The sequence below is a fragment of the Papilio xuthus genome, unplaced genomic scaffold (genome assembly GCF_000836235.2).
Source record: "Papilio xuthus unplaced genomic scaffold, Pxut_1.1 DF826115.1, whole genome shotgun sequence".
Taxonomy (NCBI): Eukaryota; Metazoa; Arthropoda; class Insecta; order Lepidoptera; family Papilionidae; genus Papilio; species Papilio xuthus.
The window spans coordinates 1217324-1240109 of record NW_013532534.1 but is presented as its reverse complement, the minus strand read 5'-3'; the positions used below and the strand labels follow the sequence as shown (position 1 = coordinate 1240109).

General features: G+C 33.9%; 1 protein-coding gene across 2 annotated transcripts in view; it reads right to left on the bottom strand.

Annotated features, from left to right (window-relative positions):
• Positions 1-21558, bottom strand: part of LOC106123496 (uncharacterized) — a 31442-nt gene extending 9884 nt beyond the window's left edge. For both annotated transcript variants that reach the window (XR_001228168.1, XM_013319867.1), the window contains exons 1-9: positions 21239-21558; positions 10647-10872; positions 4473-4581; positions 3540-3564; positions 2390-2545; positions 1817-1961; positions 1294-1526; positions 591-1086; positions 32-217 (exon numbers count right to left, since the gene is read on the bottom strand). Coding sequence is in view for 1 of the 2 variants with exons in the window: in XM_013319867.1 (XP_013175321.1) it covers positions 32-217; positions 591-1086; positions 1294-1526; positions 1817-1961; positions 2390-2545; positions 3540-3564; positions 4473-4581; positions 10647-10865 (1569 nt within the window). In the remaining variant the exon portion in view is untranslated. The remainder of the gene's footprint in view (positions 1-31; positions 218-590; positions 1087-1293; positions 1527-1816; positions 1962-2389; positions 2546-3539; positions 3565-4472; positions 4582-10646; positions 10873-21238) is intronic.
• Positions 21559-22786: the final 1228 nt, after the last annotated feature.

Genomic DNA, 22786 nt, shown 5'->3' with positions numbered 1-22786 from the left:
GTATGAAATTAATCGTTTTAATGTTACTTACCACGCCATCTGTACAATCTTCCGTCAGCGTCGCATCATCTTGATTAGCAAACATTTTTCTATGGACTTTCTTAAATTCGTCCATCAACGCGTCATGTTGTTTTTTCTTATCGTCAACGGGCTTCGGCGCAGTTGGTTTCTTAACTGGGTTTAATACAGGCGGGGTTTCAACAGGCGTTTTCTTGTTCTGTTAAATAAAATTTCGTAATTTCGAATACACAATGTGTAAATATTCAAAAAATGCAATTCAATTTCTCGATTACTGCTCACTGATTGGGACAGTGTCGAATTATTTAGAAAATTATGCTTTAACGATTTGGTTTATGAACGATTGAGATGTAAACTTATACATATCCTCATTCAAACAACGCAATCAAAATACAAGCAGCCTATTTGGATTCTGATTTATGTAAACTTGATTTAACTAGTTTGCCTTATACAAAAGCGTTCAAGACTGTCAAGTTGCGTATAAGGAAAATTGCTAGTTAGTATTTTAACGTAAGGTAAGTAAATTTGATGTATGTATAATAAATGACGATTATAATTGTAGAAAGATTTACCATTTTCCGCCTTTGTATTTCCTCGGCGATAGCGCTAGATAAGGTCGCTGTGCTTGTTATACTTGAAGTGTCGGAATTGATATCTTTTTTCATCGGTGGGGGGAAATTGCAATGCGTGTTGGCGCACGCCGCCGGGGCCACGTGGTGCACCTCGACCACGATCGTCTTCTTTTCTTTATCTCTATTCGTTTCATTCGTAAACACATTCTTTCTCGGCGTCTGGTTATTATCATAACTACATTGAATAGTGGCGCCATCTTCAGTTAAATTTATTATAGTTCGATTTAATGGACTTGTTACTCGCGTTGGTTCAAATTCTGTTTTATTTTTTCGCAGGTTTGTTTTCTTTTCGTATGTATGCGGATTGTTCGGATTACTTGGACTGTCATAGTCAGGCTCTATGTCAGAAGGTGCGTCGAAGTTGTGCGTATCGTCGTTTTTCCATTTGAAATCCAGACTGTCCCAAGTTCTTCTTTTGATTCGGTTCATGGTTAATCTGAAAAATAGTTGTTTTTAAACTCAAAGTCTAAAATATTAAAAAAAAATTACATTTTGTTGTTAAGACAGCTGGTTTCCCGTATTATGTATGAAACATGAACTCCTTAAATGATTGGTTAGAAACTAAATATTTCTATTTTGGATATAATAGACTAGTCTCTCAGTTTAGGTAGCTACTTCGGAATTGGAATTCCATGATTGTCACCTGTCTGCTCTGTCAGCGGCTTCCTCAGCAACGCTGGCGAGCCTCCTACGCAGCGCGGCGGGCGGGGCGAGGGCAAGAGGGAGAGGCGCGGGCGCGGGGGCGGGGCTGCGCTCTCCGGCAGCGGAGGACGCCGAGCTGTTGTAACCCGAGCTCTCCGGAGACACCAGCTCCGTGCCCGCGCCCTCGCGGATCACAAGCTCAAGGCGACCACTCACTTTCATTGCTGATATCGCCTATGACAAGAAAGTAATTCTAAGTATAGTTAGTTGTTACAGCTCAAAAATAACAAGCATTACAGGAATGTTAACAACTTAGTATAGTGGTCGTGGTTGATTAATTGATTCTGGGTAATGTACTGAATTTTATTTATTAAAAAAATATTAATTACTTCAGCAATAAGAAACTATAGCACTTAAGATACACAAAATTTATATCCACTCTTTAAGTCATAATAATAAATCTGGTCATTTTTCGTCGACGTCTTCGGGTCGATGAAAAATATATAAATGTGAATAATAATCACCTCATTGAAGGAGATATTAGCAAAATCTTGACCATTGCAGGACAAAATCTGATCACCGGGCCTCAAGCCGGCCTCCCGCGCTATTCCACCTTCCCTCACAAATTGCACAAAGATACCAGGCTTCCAGTCCGGGCCCTTACATATTCTGGGAAAAAAACAAAAAAAGGTTTTATGAACATTTAAATAGTGTTTTTGACATATCAATAATGGCAAATAAAGTTATAAGTTAACACTGCTAAGCCCAACCATTCAAGGCACCCATAGTAATGTCGGATTAAACACTCATTTCACGATGCGAAAAGCATTCTGATACTTTTTCACATACGTGTTATTTTTCATCGCACGTGTAGGAAAAATACTCTGAATACTACCTCAAGTATTAGATAGTTTTACTCAATGTATTTTATGTTTTGAAACTAAACATCATTGCTATTTAAAATATTCAGGCGTATAATTTTAGTTACTGCGGTTACGGTCTGTAAAAGTATAGTTCTGATGTTTCTTATTGTCTAGTTTTAGTTTAATATCGTTCTTAAATTATATACAGGTAGAAATTAAAAATATGATAATTACCCGCAGCCGAGCTTAGCGCGGGGCGGCACCAGTATGGAGAGGCGCATATCGGTGAGGCGGTCAGCGAGATCGCACAGTGTAGGTGATGAAGACGCGGCTGACGACAGCGACGCGCGCTCCGACACAAACTGCCAAGACAGCGGCTCGTGGTCTTTCCTACGACAAACAAATATAATCGTAAATGATGTCCTAGGTTAAGTCCGTTCCCCACTAAGACGACTAGTCTCGCCACTCGAGTCAAGACTCCTATTTCTGTTAAGAACATACTACTAATTGCAGCAGTCGGAAGCAACGAAAAATTACATCGTCTATCAGTTGACGTAGAATCATGTCAAATTGAAAACGTTATTTTGACTCTAGGCACTGCCTTTCCTTCAGAAATAATTTACCTTTGAAACATTGAATCCACGAATCACGGAGGTGTAAATAATTTAGCTTCTTCTATCTAGTGATCAGATTCTTACAGGATGGGTATCTGCTACATAGTCTTTGTGACTCTAATGATAATTCTCATCAAGTAGAAAGTTTGGTTACTTATTTATTTTCTTGCTTCCTTGAGAAGTGATAATGCGATCGATTCACAAGAACACTATTTAGCAACATAAATTATTATCAAAACATCATTGTAGTCACAATATAGGTAAACACGGCTGATGTGGAGAAGACTGTTTAGTTTATGCTTTGCTTCATACATTGTTATTACATTTAAGACATCGATATGAGTAATACTAGTGATGCAAAATATTTACCAGTAAGTTACAATAAATGTAAATAGTCTTTGGCATTCTAGATTTTTGGTACCAAATATTTTAGTCAAAATCGTTTTGATAAGATTTGCTCGACATACAAGTTTTGGAAAAAAAAATAATCGTTTGCATTTAAAAATGTAAATAAGAAGAAAAAAAAACTCGTATATAACGGGTTACCTATATTTAGCAAGGTACTAAAAACTAATGCCTGTTTTGGTGTTGATGTGTTATAAACACAGTGAAGTTGCGTGAGTGTGGTTATTTCTCATAAATTAAAGGAACTTGTAGCCTTGTTCCCAAACACGTTTTCAATTATAACTAAAACCGGGAGCGCAGCGGATGTGCTGCCGTGTTGCTCATTTATAAGACAAAAACGAGATCTTCTCAAAACAAGTACTCACTCTTTGACCGGAATCATGCCCACGTCTGAAACCAAAAAAAATAAATATATAAAATTCTCGTGTCACAATTTACTTTTGTTAGTAACCATACTCTTCCGAAAAGGCTTGACCGAATTTTTACAATATTTTGAAAAATCGGTTTTTATTCTTTAATCCTGCGCGGACGGAGTCGCGGGCGACAGCTAGTATTATTTAAATCATTATGAGTTGAATTAGCAAAGTGTTAAAACCAAAAGCCAGTTTGTATTGCACAAGTTAAATCCTTTTATTACTATAAAAAGTAGATCCATAAATGCTAAATTGATTAAAAATATGTCCGTCAGTCGATACTGGCGGTCAGTATGAGTTGCGTTGTTGTGGGATCAACGATCGGTTAAATCGGATAACAAACAATAACGCACTTGTAAATGCAGACATAAAACATTCCAAACACATTCTACCGTCTCGATGTATGCGTCTGCAATTAACTTTTAAGTGTTGATTTCTTTACAAATGTTTAAGTTTTTACAAACAGTAGCCACAATGTTCTAAATGGAAGTTTTATACTTTTACTATTGACGTTTTTATAATTAAAATATTCCAGCATGAAATATGCAGATACATACCTAATTACGTCGCAATTGTCACAATTAAGTAAAAAGTAATTAAATGTTGCATATTAAAAATTAATCCGTAGCCGTATCAAAACTAATCACTACCAAGTGTCAGCTTTTAGACTTCTTGGAAGGAGTAGATACGCTGTCTAAATTGACACCTTTTGATGTTACATGATCACTGCGCTAAGCCCCATTATCTAAGCGACTCGCCACGTCATTTCTTTAGCAGTTAAAAATCCCATTTTCACTGGCACGGCTGCGAATTCTACACTAATTTACAGACAAATTGACGGACGCTCGAGTCTCATAGTGGAAAAATGGTTTAATCGTAACTTACGTCGCACTTTTATCTTGAGTCGGGACTGCGAGGTAAGGTAATGCGCGAGCTCGGCGTGCACAGCGTCCTCCACTCGGTATCCATTCACACTCACTATTTGATCGCCCACCTGGAACATACAATAAAAATATATATAATATGACAATACAAACACACAAAATACAATAACTGGTTGTCAATTTAATAAATCCGACTGTTGGAACTTATGATAATCCAGTGAAAAATGCGACTCCAATGACGCCTCACTAATCATACTTTTATACTTTAGGCCGTCACAGTGGACCTTGCGCGAGACAAACGTAACTCTCCTATTCTGTCCCTTAGTAAACAATTAGTAAAGTCTGTGTGCGGCAGTAAGTTATTAACATATAACGTTAAACGTTAATGTTAAAGTAAACATGTTTATATTCAGAAAGTGTTGGTCACGAAAGTGTCAGAATATAAACAACTGGGTTAACACTAAACGGCGACAAACGACGTGTGAAATTTAACAAGAACGTGATCTCAATGCGAATAATAATTTCACAGTTTAAATGATAATTAAGTGATGTTTTAAATTTCGACAGAATTAGCTATTATACGTAATATAAACATACGCTGTGATCATCATATGAACGATTATTGGACAGACCCAATTGTCAACCTCGTTGTTTGGAAGAACACTTTTATTGAATACTGTTATTTTTATTATAGCATACTCTTGGATGTTATTTACGAACGTGACGTGAGCATAGCGTTCGATTAGCTTCGAGTTTTAGTGATGTGATCGTTTCGTCGTGATTGGTGTGATGAATGAAGTAGTGACGTCAGAGTCCCACGCTAGGTGGTGACGCGTTGGCTTGTGACGAGAGAGGAGCACTTTCTTCTCGTTCGGCCAAGCCGGACAGTCGTGGCCCACATAGCTGGCAACTTTCGATCAGACTTTCAATCTACCTCCTTGTTTTTTTTTTATCTCACCGACGCGGGAGAATCGATGGATTACGATTTCTTGATTAATGAAGGGCGGACATATTATTATACGGTACCTTACCTAAGGAACGATCTGATTTCATATCGAGGCCAATTTTTTCGAAAGCTGGATATAAAAAACATATAATTATACTTCAAACTTATTTGTATTTCTGACATCAGAATGGTTCTTGCTGAAGGCAAGTCTACATTTTAATATATGTAAAACTAAAAATCAACATGATGTATAAATTTTGGCTTTAGGATTTTATTCAACAAGGTATAATACTGACATTTATAATCGATTTTATTATTTCTGCACCAATAATTTCATTTTATACCGTTATCAATACAAACACAAAATACAATTTGTATACGCCCCGGGCTTGGATAATTGACAGTGAATTTATAACAGTTATGAGAAGCGATGTTATTTTGATCCAATTTGACTTGAGAAAACCGCACCAACCGCATTTAAATCGATTAGTGCAGCGGGATTAGCTCATTAATACAATATCCGTTACAGTGTACCCGTGGTTTCCCACTACCGAAACATATACAAAAGCGCAGCATTATCTCAGTTCTTTTAAATTGAAAGTGAAAATAATATGTTTTTGCACAAATCTCGTGGCACTGGAAAATTGCTTTTTAGTTACAATTTAGTGTTCTCTATGTACATTCGCGCGCAGAAATAGCAAAAACCAAATCTTTGCAATGTCAATTCTAAACGACACGAGTAAACATGTTATTAAACACGCGTCAATCAAATTCTATTCAGCGATTAGAAATGAATGAATTCGCAATGAATAAAAGCCTTTCATTATCGGCTTACGTTAACCTATTGATAAAGATTTTATACCAATAACCAATTTCAATACGATTTGACATTTCACTAAACATATACGTACATTTTTAATCATATTGCAAAATTAATTATTTTGATTTACGGTTTATTTGAACGCTAGTTAACAGAGGACTGTTTAGTGAAATGTTAAAGATTTCTGAAGCTACGTAAAATAATAAATTAACAAAACTACATGTATCAACAACACCTGTAAATTTCAATGTCAAGTGGTTCATTTGCGCACACGAGGTGTTTGACTGTTTACACTTTATCGATGACTCACTGAATGATAAAGCCCACATTATTATACCAGCTGTGCGGTTTATTTGGTGTCTGGTGTCATTATAAAAGTACTAGACGGTATTAATAAATGAATGAGGGTATATTTAACTGTTTGCGCCAAATATCAATTATACAGGTACATTTTGTAGATTCAGTTATCGTTTACGCTATCAAATAAGTATAAATTTATAAGAAGTAAGAATAACACGTGTAGACGTCCGCGTGGATATATAAAAAAACTTAATTAGTGTAACTCACCCATCAATCCACATCACATCCATCTAAAAATTCGCATTTATAATATTAGTAAGTTAATTAAAAAGCAGCTCTTCAAGGCATAAATTCGAAAAAAAATGAATAAATAGTATCCTATGTCCGTCTCCTGGCTCTAAGCTACCTCCTCACCAATTTTCAGCCATATCGGTAAAGCAGTTCTTTAGTTATAAATAGTTTAACTAGCACGACTTTTTTTATATATTATATTATAATATTATATAAGATTGGGTTATTACTCATATAAAAATATTTCGATGAATTTTAAACAATTAATTATTGTTAATAACAAAACTTTTAATTGATTATGAATTGTAAAAAATATTAACAATACGAAATAATATACGGTATAAAATGTTTTAAACACAGCAAAAGTAGAAAAAAAAGCAAGTACTTTGTTAACTATTCTATAATTTCTGACAACGCCATTTACGATCTTACTATTCCTTACAAAGCCCTGAATAGTTTCTGCGTTCCATAGCCTTAATCAGAAACTGGTTTCTTTTCGGATTAGGGGTTGCATAAATATGTAAATACATTAGTATGCACCCGATCGGCCATCTGCAAATGTAAAACTCAAGGAAAAATTGCTTCTTGTAACCATGTTAGTATTATATTTCTCTTTAAGTGTATTAATTTATTAGGTAGGCCGATGATGTAATGTTTTCTAGACATTTTGAGCTTGAAGCATTCGTTGTCAGATCTTCATAGCGTTAGCAAATAAACCGGTTGGATTGCTCGCAACCGATGCAATGAGCACTGAACACCAATACCCACCATCTCTCTTGTTTCCTAACAATACTTGCCCAACTGTATTAACCGTATACTATTTATTCTTTTTTTAACCGGAATGGTGGCTGATTACAATCGAATATCATAAAAAGTACTGGCCTGTAAGATTTGCGCACTAACATTGAGGAATGAAGGAAAAAGCTATATTTTGTAATTTTTAAGACCCGTTGCATAATTTCTATATTTTTTATAAATATATTTATATTTTACAATATCTGCATCTAGCATAAGTAGAAAGAAAATATCCGGTAGAATGCTGTCTGTTGGCACACTGACCTAAGAATAAATTTAAATTATATATTTTATACAACTTTCGGACATTAAAGCTTGGTTGTGTCTTATTTAAATTGGAATTTTTCACAGTAGTGCAAGACGTTGTTGTAACCTAAAAGTAAAAGTGATTTTTAAAGACAGACCAGGAAGTCAGACATCGTTACGAATATAGTTAATACTATTTTAATAAAAACTTAAGTTTTGAAACATGTATTAATAGATTTTTGAGAGAATCAATAACTAAAATTGTGTAATTAATTCCATATTTCTTATCGTAAACAAACAATACAAATGCGGTCGCGGTGCCATGGCACAGGATAAGTAACGCTTTTCTATTTTAGCAAATATTACACAAGAGTTTACACAGAGGCTCACACGGTATAGAAAGTGGGCGTTTGACGCTGACCAGCGCAGATAAACTGACTCACGCAGTCTCAATGCTGGCTGAGCTATTTCTAAATTGTCGTATAATTGCACACAACTCGCCTTCTTCCTGTACTTAAAGCCGTTTACTCGGGACACATAATATTTTCTTTCTTTAAATCATTTCTCCTACGGCGCGGAAAATTTCACTCGACACGCGTTATAGCCGTGCTTTAGTTTCCGTTTTCTTAACTAATTGCAACGTATTTACTGACATTTATAATTTTATGCTAAAACACGAGATATAAAGTCAATAACCTCATGTAATAATACGCACATAAGTTTAAACAGACGCTAAGTAACTTTTACGGCTTGGATGAAAGAAAGAAAACCTCAAAAGAGGAAAATCATTTGTGTTTTTCTTCAATAGACTAATTTCCCTGACCTTGTCTCAATTATACGTAGGGTTGGCGCACCAGGTTCTGTCCTACGTATCGACCTATGTCTATAATTGCTAGATTCTAGACATAGGTAGAATACGTATTTAAATTATATAGTAACTTACCAATGTTGGACAAGAAATAACACTGGCCACAAAATTAACTTGCCGTATGATTATTTTATTAATATACATTCTACGAACGCCGCTCGAAGATTTCTGAGCTTTATATTTTGGGTATGTTTATATATTTTAATTTTCGCTATCCGACTTCCCAAGATTTCTTGTAAAAGCCAAACAACTTATTGTGCCGCTAGAATAACGGATGTACTCATGAATTTTCGCAATTTCATTGTTAGGAAGTAATTATGCGAAAATTAATCTGCGCCGCTGCGAATTTGAATTATTGTGTTTACTACTGTAATTATAACTGTCTTATTGTAACTTGATTGCGGCATTCAGTTAAGCGAATTAAATTTTTATTATCGGTAGCCTTTGAAATTGTTAACTTCCACGTATTTTTATATCATAAGGCATAAAAAGAGCCAGCGACTACCTAATTCACTGAAATAGCGATTCGACCGCAGCACATAGACATCCGCAACTGCAGATGCGTTGCCTACCTTTAATCAACGGTGGAGGAGATGCACAGAAAGAGAATATTTCACCTTACTATGCGTAGACAAATCCACATGTCCTTGCCATCCTTTCCTTTATCAAAGCGGAGCAGGTAGCGAAAGAGGACAATTATTTTTTTCTTTCTAATCATGGAAAGCGTAAAATAAATTTGATTAGCCATTGCTTTTTGCTGTCTTGTAATCAATTTAAAGTAAATAGCTTCATTATGTATCCGAATTCTTAAGCATGTGCAATAAACACATGTTTTTTTGTGATTGAATCAATACAAGTTAAAAGCAAGACTCCGAATGCGAATGTGCGTCTAAACGTTTAACAATAGAAAACGAATAGTTGCTGTTACCTAACGAACAAAATTATTTATCTTAATGCAATGTTCCGTTGTATAAATGCTGTTATGATTAATTGACAAATAATGATTACGCTTACAACCCTGTACTAAAATTGTCTTACGTAAGTCAGTGTGTATTACAATTAACAATAATCCAAATCGTAAATGAGAAATTTGACCCAAATTATTGCGAAAATAAAGCGATCATACAAACGGCGGTACCTGGCGATGGGCGGTCTTTAGGGCTGACACAAATTTTTAATAATAAACATCTGATAATACAAAGCGAAATTTTTAATTATTAAATATCAGCCCACAATTCGATAGCTTATTTTTGTTTCAGATATTTTTAATAGAAGTAGAAGTAAGTTTTAGATATTAGTACTTTGATTTATCAATTCGGTAGCCCTATATACAGAGGAAACTACAATGTTACGTGAGCAAAAAAACAATAACAAGAGTGGTATGCGTCTTGCGACAATTCAGCCTCGGAACCGAGCAATTGTGAAGCCGGCAAACTAGCCCACTGAGTTAATTGTTCGACGCGTTCGCATCAGCCCAGCAGTGGGACACGAACGTGAGAAATTGCACAACGCTTCACATGTCGCATGGTGTTGAATCAATTTTCTCTCGTGTCCAAGTGCGTACAACGACAAGAGACAATGAGATAATGCTCTATTGAATCCGCCTGCGAAACAAATCGGTAGACTTAGAACAATAACTCTGTGAATACATTCATTGATTTATTGTTTCAGGCGTATCGTATTACATCATACACAACCCACATAAAAAACTAAAGTTTCTAAATTATCAATTTATAATCCGACGAGTCATTTTGTATACATACATACATCTCAATAACTTGTAAACTAAACTAAGAACTTTCTATTACAGATACAATTTTAGCCATATATGACTGCCGGTAGGTAAACAGTGAAAATCCTAAGAGAAGTTATTATATCAAACCTGACCTAGGTTTGATAGTTAACTAACCTTTAATCCTTGTAGATGTGCCTCGGAGTTGATGTCGACTTTTGATACGAAGAATCCGGTGGCATACTCGCGGCCGCCGCGCATAGCGAAGCCGAACGCGGGTGCGGCACGGCGCGGCCGCAGTAAACGCACGACGCGTACGCGTCGCTCCACCGGGCCCACCGCGGACTCGCCGCGCGACCCCGACGTAGTCGTTGACGCCGTGGATGTCGAGTACATCGTGCAGCTACAACAAGCAAAAGCTAATTAGAAAATTTTATATTCTTAAAGCCATTATAAAACTTCAGGAAATAAATCAAATGCCCTAAATAAACACCATCGCGAGTTATTACAGTCAAAGCAGTAAAAACTAATAAAATAAATCCGTTGAGTTAAACTGAACAATTTTTTTATACAAGTTGGAGGTTGCTTATTTTGACAAGTGAAATCTTTATGAATGTGAGATATTTGAATGAGAAAGTAATTATTTGCTATCAAATGTCATCATTATTTAAATTGCCATACTACTCATTTCGTTTCATTTTTTTTTAATCGGTGGAACATAAATTTGACCTCTTGTCTGCCTGTCATTTTCTTAAATAGCTATTAATTTAGTAACAAATTTTAAAACCTCACTGCTAGAAACTTGTAACGATATAAATATAAATAAGATATTCTATGTTAGGCATGAATACGTCTTCAAGATTTTCACACGGGACATTTGTTGAGTTACGTACATCGCAATTCACATTTGAAGGCAAAAATGCCACACTCATTTATTATTGCCAACATAGTATCTGTGTGCGTGTGTGTAAATTACGTCATTTTATATATCTAGTGTCATAACACGTCATAAACCAGCTAGTCATAAAAAGACTAGACTTAAGTCTACTACAAGATGACAAGTTACTTAGGATTATGCTAGACCGGAACACATAGTCAAAATACATAGAACTCATTATTGGACTGATAAGATATGACAAAGTAAATGAATGTTTATTATTTAAGAATTTGATGAGCTATGTTATGACCAACGGCTTTTTATTTACACAAATGATTTAGACAATTTTTGACGAATTTAGTCCCCAAAAAGATTAGAGACGACGAATAATTTTTCCTTTTTTGTTATCTTACATCTGTATTACAAAATCTACAATGTAAATGAAAATATTATAAAATTAGTACTGTGAACAGTAAGTTAGTCACTCGAATAAAACCTTAAACCAACTAATTATCTGCAATCATCTCAAATAACGTATGGGAACTAAATTAGAGAAACTTTATTCATAAATTTCTAAATTACATAAAACACCATACAACAGGTGTAGAACTAAGCAACAACAATATTAACCGAAACTATTATCTATACAATGGACAATCCGATCATAGTTAAAGGAAAGCAAAGAGGAAATACTCTTCATCCGGAATTGACCTAAAAATAAGAAGCCTTACTAACACTTTGTTAGCTTCCTTTGTGTAATAACTTTAGATGCGAATTTCAAGAACCTTTTAAAAATGTCAAAATAGTTGCTGTATTATAATTTTAAATAGATGAGTTTTTAAGTTCGTTTGTCTATTTATTTTGTGATCCTATAGTAATCGTCGTAACTATTTCTAAAATTGTCTTCATGACCACTAGCTATTAAAATTTTAATTTAATTCAAATCATATGGAAATAGTCAAGTAGCCAAATAACGTTAAATACTTTCGTATTCTCATAAATTAGATTTTAAATATTTGCAAAGATTACAATAGGAAAGAATTTTTTTTTGTATTTATATCTTGTATTATGTTATAATGCATGTGTAATATTACTAGTTCATGTAACAGATCATAAGTCTTGTTGGAATGTTATAAAATGTGTGTCATCGCAATTGCATTCAAAATTTCCATGGTGTACATCAATCACGTACCGCAGTCGTGTGTAGACACTTGTTATGTATGTCTCGGATTGCCCATACTGAATACCATAAAACGGTATCCTTATAACCTATTTCCAGCCTTTCCAATTGTATAGATATTGAATTCCAAAAATTCAATTAACATATTACAGAAAGAAGCCAATGATAACTTTTATATTTTCTAAAATAATTAAATTTAAAGCATTCAAAAGAATTTTCAATAAAAGCAGATTAAATTATCAATAATAAAACAAACAAAGAATATAACAGTCGCTTTATTTTAGATCGATATGAAAGGAAACTCACTAAAGTTCAAGTTCAAAGTTTATTGAACTTTGGCGTCAGAAAGTAAATTATTTTCGCTCAAAAGTTTATATGAAAATTAAATATCCTAATTCAAACAAAACTTCTTAGTTGATGGGTTGGAATTTGTTCAAAATAACAAACACAGCGGTATTCAATAAATTCAGTTTGCCAAACTGGTTTTAAACCTCTGCGACCACAACGTTTGAACAATGATTTTCTAGGCAAAGACGTTGTTAACATTAACTATATTATGTATATTTGATGAAGTTGAAATCGATTGAAACTTCTAGGAGTAAAATAACACAATTGTTCAAACTAAATTAAAATGATATTTGATTTAACTATACCATAAAGAAAAAAATATTTGTTAACGCAATATTATGCACATTTTCGAGTCATTGTCTTCTTGTTCTATAACTGTTTAGCTATTTTAGTTGTTATTTGTCTAAAGTACAAAGATCCGGGGTCACGGGGGTGGCGGTAGGGAGTGCAGGGAAGGGAAGGCGAGGGCAGGCGAGGGCAAAGGATACCAGGAGACGGCAGGAGTGCACTCCTTGGAGGAGCAACGACCTCGCCGCGAACTCCGGCCGCACTTCGTCACTGATATCCGTCACACTCGATGATTCGCCGGACCTTCATTCCTAAGCAATTTACAGTCTATATTTACCTTGAACTATTGTTTCACGCGCCGCATGTAATGTAACCTGTTCCGATATAAAGATAAAAACGGTGATATTCTTCGCATCATATCTGTATCAAGACATATGCACTATTATCATTTTGAATATTTTAAAATAGGAAAATGAACCGATTTTTATTGATAACGTTCATTTTTAACACCCTGTAACTCACAACTAAATGCACCAAATAGGGAACAGTTAAAGGTTTTTTTTTTAGTATGAAGTGTCACCATTTTGAAAGGTCTGGTCGTTGTATAATCGATACTTTACGCAATATGGATTACCAAACCCATCTTCCTAAAATAATAGACTTTTTTTCCCCAGTCAGATAATTTTCTAAAATTTCATAACATATTTTAAAATTTTCAATGAAAATATTAAATGCATTATACAAAATCATTAGTCAGTTGTTAGGAGCCACCCTTAGCTTAGTATAATTTTCTTGATAAAGCTTTAGTTCACGGCTGTTGCGAGGCATTGCATAGTAAAGCCGGCGAACCGGTTTCCTCACGACGCAACTGTCCAGACTCTCGAGCTATAAATTTTTTGCACTAGGCAGGGCATCTTATTGTAACAATAAATCATTTCGCCGTGCTCTCAGCTGAAGCCATAGTTTTAAACGAAGATTACAATCAACTGAAGTGAGTTGTCCGGACTTTATTTATTACGTGGGAGTCGCGGTTAAAGCTAATAGTCACCATAAATTGGCCCCGAAGAATGCTGTCCAGGTATTTTGCCGTCTTAATAATATTATCTTAATCTCGAGAATGGTGCTAAATAATTATTATTCGATAATACTCTAACACCTCTATACTATCGTAATGTTGCGAGAATTTATTACCGAGTAAGTAATATTAGTGGTAAAAATGGTTGACTTAATAAACATGTACACAAACATAATACATTCAATAATAAATTTAAGAGTAAAAACAAAGTGGTCGTTCCTACGAATGAGTTGGCAAAACCAAACAAATTAGAATACCGTAAAATTGCATCACTTCTGTAGTATTTCTTATACTAACTGTAGTCTGTCCCGGGATAGTATCCTATAACGTGTAATGAGGGATTCCATGTCAACGATTACAGAATTATCATCGATTACATAGCATTTCAAATGAAAATAGGCATGAATCTGCAAGATGTTTAGACATCATGACTATCAAATAGAAAAAAATAGGCAGTATGAGTGTTATGATGTGAATCTCAAGTTTTAAAATAATTGTTGGAATATCTTTATATATATAATTCTTCTGTGAGTGTATATGTCACTGAAATTCTCTCAAACGACTGGACCGATTTTGATGAAATTTTTTGTGTGTGTTCAAGGGGATCTGGGAATGGTTTAGATTCACAATTTTCATCAAATATTAACTTCATATTAATTTATTCAAATTAAAGACGTGTAGACAGGACAACTTCTGTCGGGTCCGCTAGTCTTCTATATATTTTTGACACATCAAGGTCATTGATACGCACATTTTATTTAAAACGAGTGATGTAACGCGTTTATGTCTTTTACTCCTTACTCCTAATCAACAAAAAATAACAAGCTAATATATGAGATATTTTCTTTATCGCAAAACAAAATTAAAGGAAGTTGACTTGACTTGTATTCATTTTATATTCATCAATATTTATACTTACGTATTTGTTAGCATTAAAATCACGTTATAAAGTTGTCATTTAAAAGGTGTACGGATAAGATTTTATTTTAAGACATTTACGTTCAATGACTGTGTCGATTATACGAATAAAAAAATGACAAAAAGCGTGAAAGTGAAAGTTCCGATAGACTTGCTTAAAACGTACACTTGACACAAAATTGAGTTTCATCGTAATAGCCAGCGCGATAACTTGCGCCCCTGACAACGTTATTGATTATTGCTTTTCGTTAGATATTACTATGACTAACATATTTTATTGATACAACTAAATAATGTTGTTACATTTGAAAATACACGTCGACTATTTCACCAACAGCTCTAACGATTTGAATGAAATTATTGAGCGAATGACGCATTACATTAATAAGTAGGTTCTGCTCGCGATACCCATCGCGAGGAATTAACAAAATTTTTATTTATAGCCATTCAGACACACTTTCGCATTTATAATATTATATGTAGTAAGATATGTACGGATTTAACCTATAAAATAAATAAAAAATGTCTTAAATGTAAAACATAATTAAAAAGTTACCTTTTGGTTTTTATTATCACACCTTTTCAAGGATTAAAATCTACATATTCCATTTTTTTGTACAAAATAATGCGATAAAATTTATTATGTCATCTGCTATCGTATTATACATAAGCATAAGCCATTTTTAATACTCAACCCTAATCCAAGAATCGTTTGCATAGAAGTAATAAATAACATTAATAATTAATCATATGAAGAAGTATTATGTAACATAAAATATATTATAATAACAAATTTTCTAATAATATACATCAGAGATTTAATTAAAATTGATTAATTGGAAAGCTGATTATATATAGTTTAAAAATATGATAAAAAGTTTTAATCTAGTTTTAATATTATGTCATAGTTTGGAGTTTCCAGATTAACATAATGATTAATATATTTATGTTTCAAACCTACTTTCGATTCATTAACATTTTGACTACTTGATCAAAGTCGTTTTAATTTCATTCATAATTTTAAATTTAATACTACGTAAGAGATAAAACGCTTTTGGACGTTGACACGAGTTTATGAACTTTAAAAACATAAAGGTAATTTTATTCTGTTCCTGAATTAATAAGTGGCAGTCATTTCATTGGTCACTTATATATAGTCTGTTAGTAATTTAATATGATTAATCTTAACTAAGTGTATTAGTGTTGAGGTTAGATAAAAAATATCGCTAAACCCAAGATATTTGCTAACCTCTTTATAAATCTCATGAGCACCGCTTGGATAAGAGTGCCGTGGCTGATCCGGTGATATGTCGTCAGGTAATAAGAAAATGCTGCAATAAGACATCGCTTAGACCGGAAAAAGCCCTTACATGATACATACTCAGGGATATTACTCGTCAAGTGTGTGTGAGATCCGTCTTTAGTTGTAGTGGGTAATGTAGATCCATTATTAAATGTACTAGGGACTGAGAAAACAATGTAAAGCCGAAAATAAACAATTTTTTATACTTAAATAATAATATTTGTTTTAAATGAATATGTAATACCACACACACACACACACTTAATAGTTAATAATAATTATGCTAAAGTGATGCGTCCAAAAACTATTTGGTCCGATGACATTTGTCAGTAGCACCGAAGGAGAAAGTATAACACAATGTAAATGACCCAACGGTTTTTGCTGTATGTTTTACATTTAGTAAAAAGATACTAATCGCTATACATTTTCATATTTCACCTAAAATGTATAATCAAAATGTAAGTATCGAACGGGTGACTGTACCTTCCACGTACAGACAAGCATAAATGCTATGTAGAGGCCTTAACGTGATACAACCCTAAACATTGAAGTCTTATATAGATTTCATCCTATTACACTAATTATGATCAAAAAAATAGTAAGAAGAAAAAACTTTCAAAACTCAATAAGGCATGAAAGAAAATAAAGTTGACTACATTAGCAACTTAAAGTGCCGTGAATGAAATAAGATAAGAAATTGCTAAAACATAGATAAAAAGTTGTTCCATCAAGGTCTAAGGAAAACTAAGAACAGGGCTTGCTAAATATAGCATTGCTTCTCTATGTGCATAGTAGGCAGGCCACGCCGGGCCGGGCCAGGCCACGCCGCGACGGGCGGGCAGCGGGCGGCGGGCGGCGGGCAGTGCGATACTGCGCTGCGCAGGTGGCGCTCGCTCGACCGTGAATCCCCTCGCCCTCGCCCCGGCCAACAACTGTTCCTTGTTTTTTTTCCTTTCATCTAGCTGAGATCAATGGCCTTGACGCTGACTAATCACTAAAATACGTCTTTTCCAAAATCGCTACAATTCTTATAATTACGCTACTCCACTTATACTTCCTTATTGTTACATTTTTTGTTATACTTCTTATGTCACTGTTTTGAGACTTAAACGCAAATGTACTAGTAATTCTTGTGCATATTGAACAAAGTTCACATTAAAATTTACAAACATTCCGATTCGAACACGCACGATAACAACAATCGATATTGCTTAGTTACAAAACAAAAACTTTTAGGGACGATATTGAAGGGATTCATTATTTCCGTTGCGAGCATCGAAGCCTTTGCATAGAATGACGGTCGTATTACGTTCCCCTCTATCTGTTCCGATACGTTCGGAGCGTTGTAAAATGAGCTGTAGGGGCAAAAGTCCTAGAGGTATGCAGTCAGAACTATGTGAGTCAGGCTGAGGTAGAAACGCCGTAAAATAACAGGCGGACAAACCGGCTGAGACTCGTCGCCAATTAACCGCCTCCGACCTCTGAGCCTCCAGTCTGCCAGCCTGCCGCGCTGCCTGATATTGATAGATACTAACTTACTAATACTATAACTGTCCCTGAATCCCTCACCCACCTGCACAACAATGTAATTACAATTCCACGTATCAGACAGTTTACGAGTAAAATAATGAAACCAAAATTCATTTAATAAAAACCAAAAATGATTTAAACATGTTTCTAGAATTGTATTAGTTTACTTTAATTGTTCATTTATTTTACATGTGAATCGAAACGTATTGAAAATAAGGAAACCTATTTTTTATACAAGATTGCAAATCCTGCCAGTGCATCGGTACCTACTTAGCAAGAATACCGTAAGCGGTCGGAAAGAAAACCACACCAACGAACGGGATAAATATAATAGAAACATTTTACATACTTTATCGCTTACAGAATTTTCTCACTTTGTAAAACGGTAAATAAATGATTCCTTTCATAATTTATTTATAAATTTCTATCTTTTCTTCTACACTTTCAACGGAAAAACTTATGTTATCACAGAAATATGATGAAAGAGGACAGTTAATACATTAAAATTAAATACGGCAATAGATTTCATCTCACAACAATTTATAAAGAGATAAGTTGTAATATTTACTATTTCATAAAGTATCTTAAAAATAACTGAATGAAATATAATAGTTAATTATGACGAAAATGATATAACGTCTCTAAAAGAATGCTTTACTTTCCAAATCTAAAAGTAAAAGATTTTACTAAAGCTTAATCACCATGAGAAAATTGCTTTGTTACATTCGCGCATCCTTGCGCAATCGTGCCCATCTCGAGTCGAGCAAAGGCAAGAGTTGCGTGGCGGCATTGTTCGCTCGCCGGTCGCCGCACTAAAAGAAAAACAAACACGCCGAATACTCACCCTTTTTGTAGATAAGTTATACCAAAAGAAGACTGGTTTTCCTGTTGCACTCAATTGATATGATAATTAATTTCCCAGTGTATACGTAACTTAAACATGCGATTGGAACGTACAATATCCATTTGGATTTGAATATTTCATTGCCTGTCATTTTTTTTTCACATAAAATTTACTAATCGTATTTAAAATTCTAATAGTTATAATTAAATTAGATTTATTGCCAATTGATTAATATCATATAATTGATTTTTTTGTATTCTATATCGGTATATTTCCACAATATTCAACTATACGCAGAACGAATAGAATCTTAAAATGATTTTTGAACGTATCTACAGAAATTCAAACAAAGACGTTCGCCGTCAAAAAAACAACCCAAATCCGTGTAACGGAACAAATATCAGATTATGAAACTCGTTTTGATATGTTCATAAAAACGAGATACAGGAGATTTTATCCTTAACAATGTTGAAAGCAAAATATACCTTAACAATAAATAGATATAGGAGATTGCAGAAATTTGTTAAATGTATATTCGAATAATTTTACACCATTGGATCAAAGTAATTGGTCTGAGTTTTTTAAGCAACTAGCTGTCGCCCGCGACTTTGTCGGCTGGGAATTAAAAATTAATTTATAGTCTATGTGTTCTTTCAGAGTATGTTGTACATCCTCACCAAATGTCAGCCAGATCCAGTTAGCCTTCTGGCTATACCTACTAACAAACATCCACTAAGCCCCCGCATTTATATTAGTAAGATTTATAATTCTTTATGTGTACAAAATATAACATACAACGCCATAGTATTCTGATAGTTTACGCAATAACGAAACAAAAACGTAAAAGATAATAATAACTTCGCATGATGTCGTAACAATAACAATGTCATTGTTAGCGAAGGGCACATTTCTAATCCAAATTGAATTTAGTTTAACAATGGTAACAATCATAAGTGGTGTAACTCATCAGCAGATTAAACGTAACCGAGAGCTCATTTCAAAATGAATAAATTATCACGCTAGTTATCTCCGGCGAGTAGTGAGGAGCGTGTGAACAGAAACTACCTCATCTCGTCTGTCAGCTCACTTTCCATCCATTCATGGCTTCTTCAGCTTTTTCAAACGATTTCTTTCGACCTTCTTAAGACTATGCGACGTTTATGTTCAATTATTGCCAACTTTCTTACCGATGTCTTTTATTGGTAACATGTGTATGTAAAATGATTCTGACAGATATTTAACCGATGTAATTGTTTGTGTAATTTCAAAGCATGTTAAATTAAAATTAAACTTTCTTAATCAACACGATCAATATAGGAACTAAACAAAACGTTGTATTGTACTAAACCTAGAACAAATTTCCGAATTTTCTTTAAACTTCTTGCAGTTTCAAACTGTATGCAAATTACCCTTATTAAGTCTCAGTCCATCCTTCGTTTAATAAACGTTAATCGAAGGGAATAAAGTTATAAAATCAGTTTAGACTACAAAATCTTTCTATGTAAAAATATTACAATAATTTAACTTACTTATTTGTAAATATTTAAGTGCCTATTAAGTAAAGTAATGTTAAACAGGACGATACAAACAATTTCCGAATTACTTAATTTTATTTTAATTTACCCACAATCTAAAATCGTGTTAGTTATTATCTGTCTGTTACTTTACGTATTAAAAAGGAAACCACTTAATAGATTTACACCGCGATTCAATTTCCAAAAATGATGAAACATCCTGCTGTAATGAATCCCAGTAAATACTTTTGTAGATGACCACTGTTTAAGTGTAGGTAGTCGTAAAAATTATTAAAATTTTGCTAAGCAAATACACTACGTACTTTTAGTGAAACATATAGATATAAATTTTCTGAATATAATTACAAAGACATGGCTTTAAATCCGCCTTTTAAAATTAAAAACATTATAATTTGCGACAAAACCTTAATAAATTAGCGGTTTTTTGACAAAACTAAACAAACGAAGATCGGTTTTAAAAAAAATTACGTTCATATTAAACAGCATATTATTAGCATGTTATGTATTTCCATTTTTAGGTTACTCTTAACATTCATTGATAATGTCAAATAGTTATATTGATGTGTCTTACTTAATCCTGACATGAAGGTTACGTGTTATCATTCAAATTATCTTCATGTAAGTATGAAACAAATGGATAAGATTTAAACAGAAAATATCAGTTATAGGAAATAATCTCCGTGCAAAAAAAATGGTAAAACAAAATTTTAAAATTAGAGTATTTGTCAAAAAAAAATATCAACATTCACTAATTAATACAAGCAAACTGAAAAAACAATTCATGATAAGCCATAAACGTTGATACAATACAAAAAGAATCATTTTTTCATAATTCTAAAAAGTAGTTGCTGTTAAGACAAACATTACAAACCTTTTCAGTCCAATTCACCGACTAAGTTAGTGTTGTATTTCACCAACATTAAAATTTAAATAACTGAACATTATATCGTTGTTGATCAAAGTGTCATTTCACTCGAACGGATGTATTAAACGTATTTAATAACACTGTTACACTTCTCTCGGGAATGTATAGTCATAAACTAACACCGATGTGACCGACAATATTACGGTATACCAAAAACAAATTCACGGTTGGATTATGGCGGCAGTAACGATAGCGGGTGGAATAAACAAAAACGCGACACACGTCCGCCGCGTGCGACGGACCGACGCGAATGCTAAAATAAAATAGAGGTAACCGAAGAAAGTTCGTCGTCACGAAGGTACCGAACCACAAGCGATAAAAGCCTTTGCTTACTGATTTAATTTGCGGCTAATAAGTCATGTTGGGCGTGTAGCTAACTGTTCATGACCGAATGTATGTCAAAAATTCGTCCATGCATCATACCATGCAAATAAAAACGTATCGTCATGCAGCATATAGGCACATAGAGAGTGCAACAAAAATATTCAAAAAAAAAGGCCTTCAATGATATTAAACTTATGAATTGTCTTAAAATTTCGTAAAGCACTCAGAACATACTTAGTTATTTCTAACAATGAGTGAAACAATGTTCCAGAGAGGTAACACTATTTTAATTTATAACTTTGTTCTTATTTGCCATTGCAGTTTAGTTTATCCTTCTGTGAAGGTACATTAAGGCAATTATAATAAATACAATCTCCTTACCCTAGACGCAATACGTAAACAACTTTGAAGCTAGGTTGCTTTATAACCTTTGCCATATTAAATAGAACAGTAAATAACATTAAAATGGATTTGTTATCTCGACATTATAATTCAATATTTAGCGAAATTACTACAATGTATCTCTGATTATATACAATGATAGAATAGATAAGTGACAAGAACTATCGTATCATACTTTTTAAAGGCCGGCAACGCATCTGCGAACCTTTAGTGTTGCAAATATCCATGGGCGTTGATGAACACCTCTGTGTTCCCGCTGCTTGCTTATCTTTTATCTTTAAAAACAAATAACTAGAATAGATAAATTACACTAGTAATAGGTGTTAAAAATCTGCAAATGACGAGTATTGTCATGTTATGTCTAAAATTGGAATGTCAATAAAAAGCCGAGGCAACTAATTACCTTAATTACGTAAGTTACTTTTTGTATACATGTAACAAATTAAACAGTAAGTAATTTGCCAACTTCTTCCCTTTAGGAAGTGGATGTCCGCCAAATAATTTTTAATTTGATGGATACGATAGAAAAGGAAAATATATTACCTGTAGTTTTCGATATTAGATTTAAACAAAAACAATTGACGAAATGAATAAAAGAAGAAGAGACTCAGAAGGAGAGAGAATTGAGAACTTATAAGCTAATAAGAAATGTATTTTCTTCCTCAGATGCTACATTACCGTAAGAGGCATTTGCTATGAAATGTTTTTACTGATGTAACAGCCAGCTACACACTGTTCTGTCTTTGGCAATAAGAAAATAATCTGCCA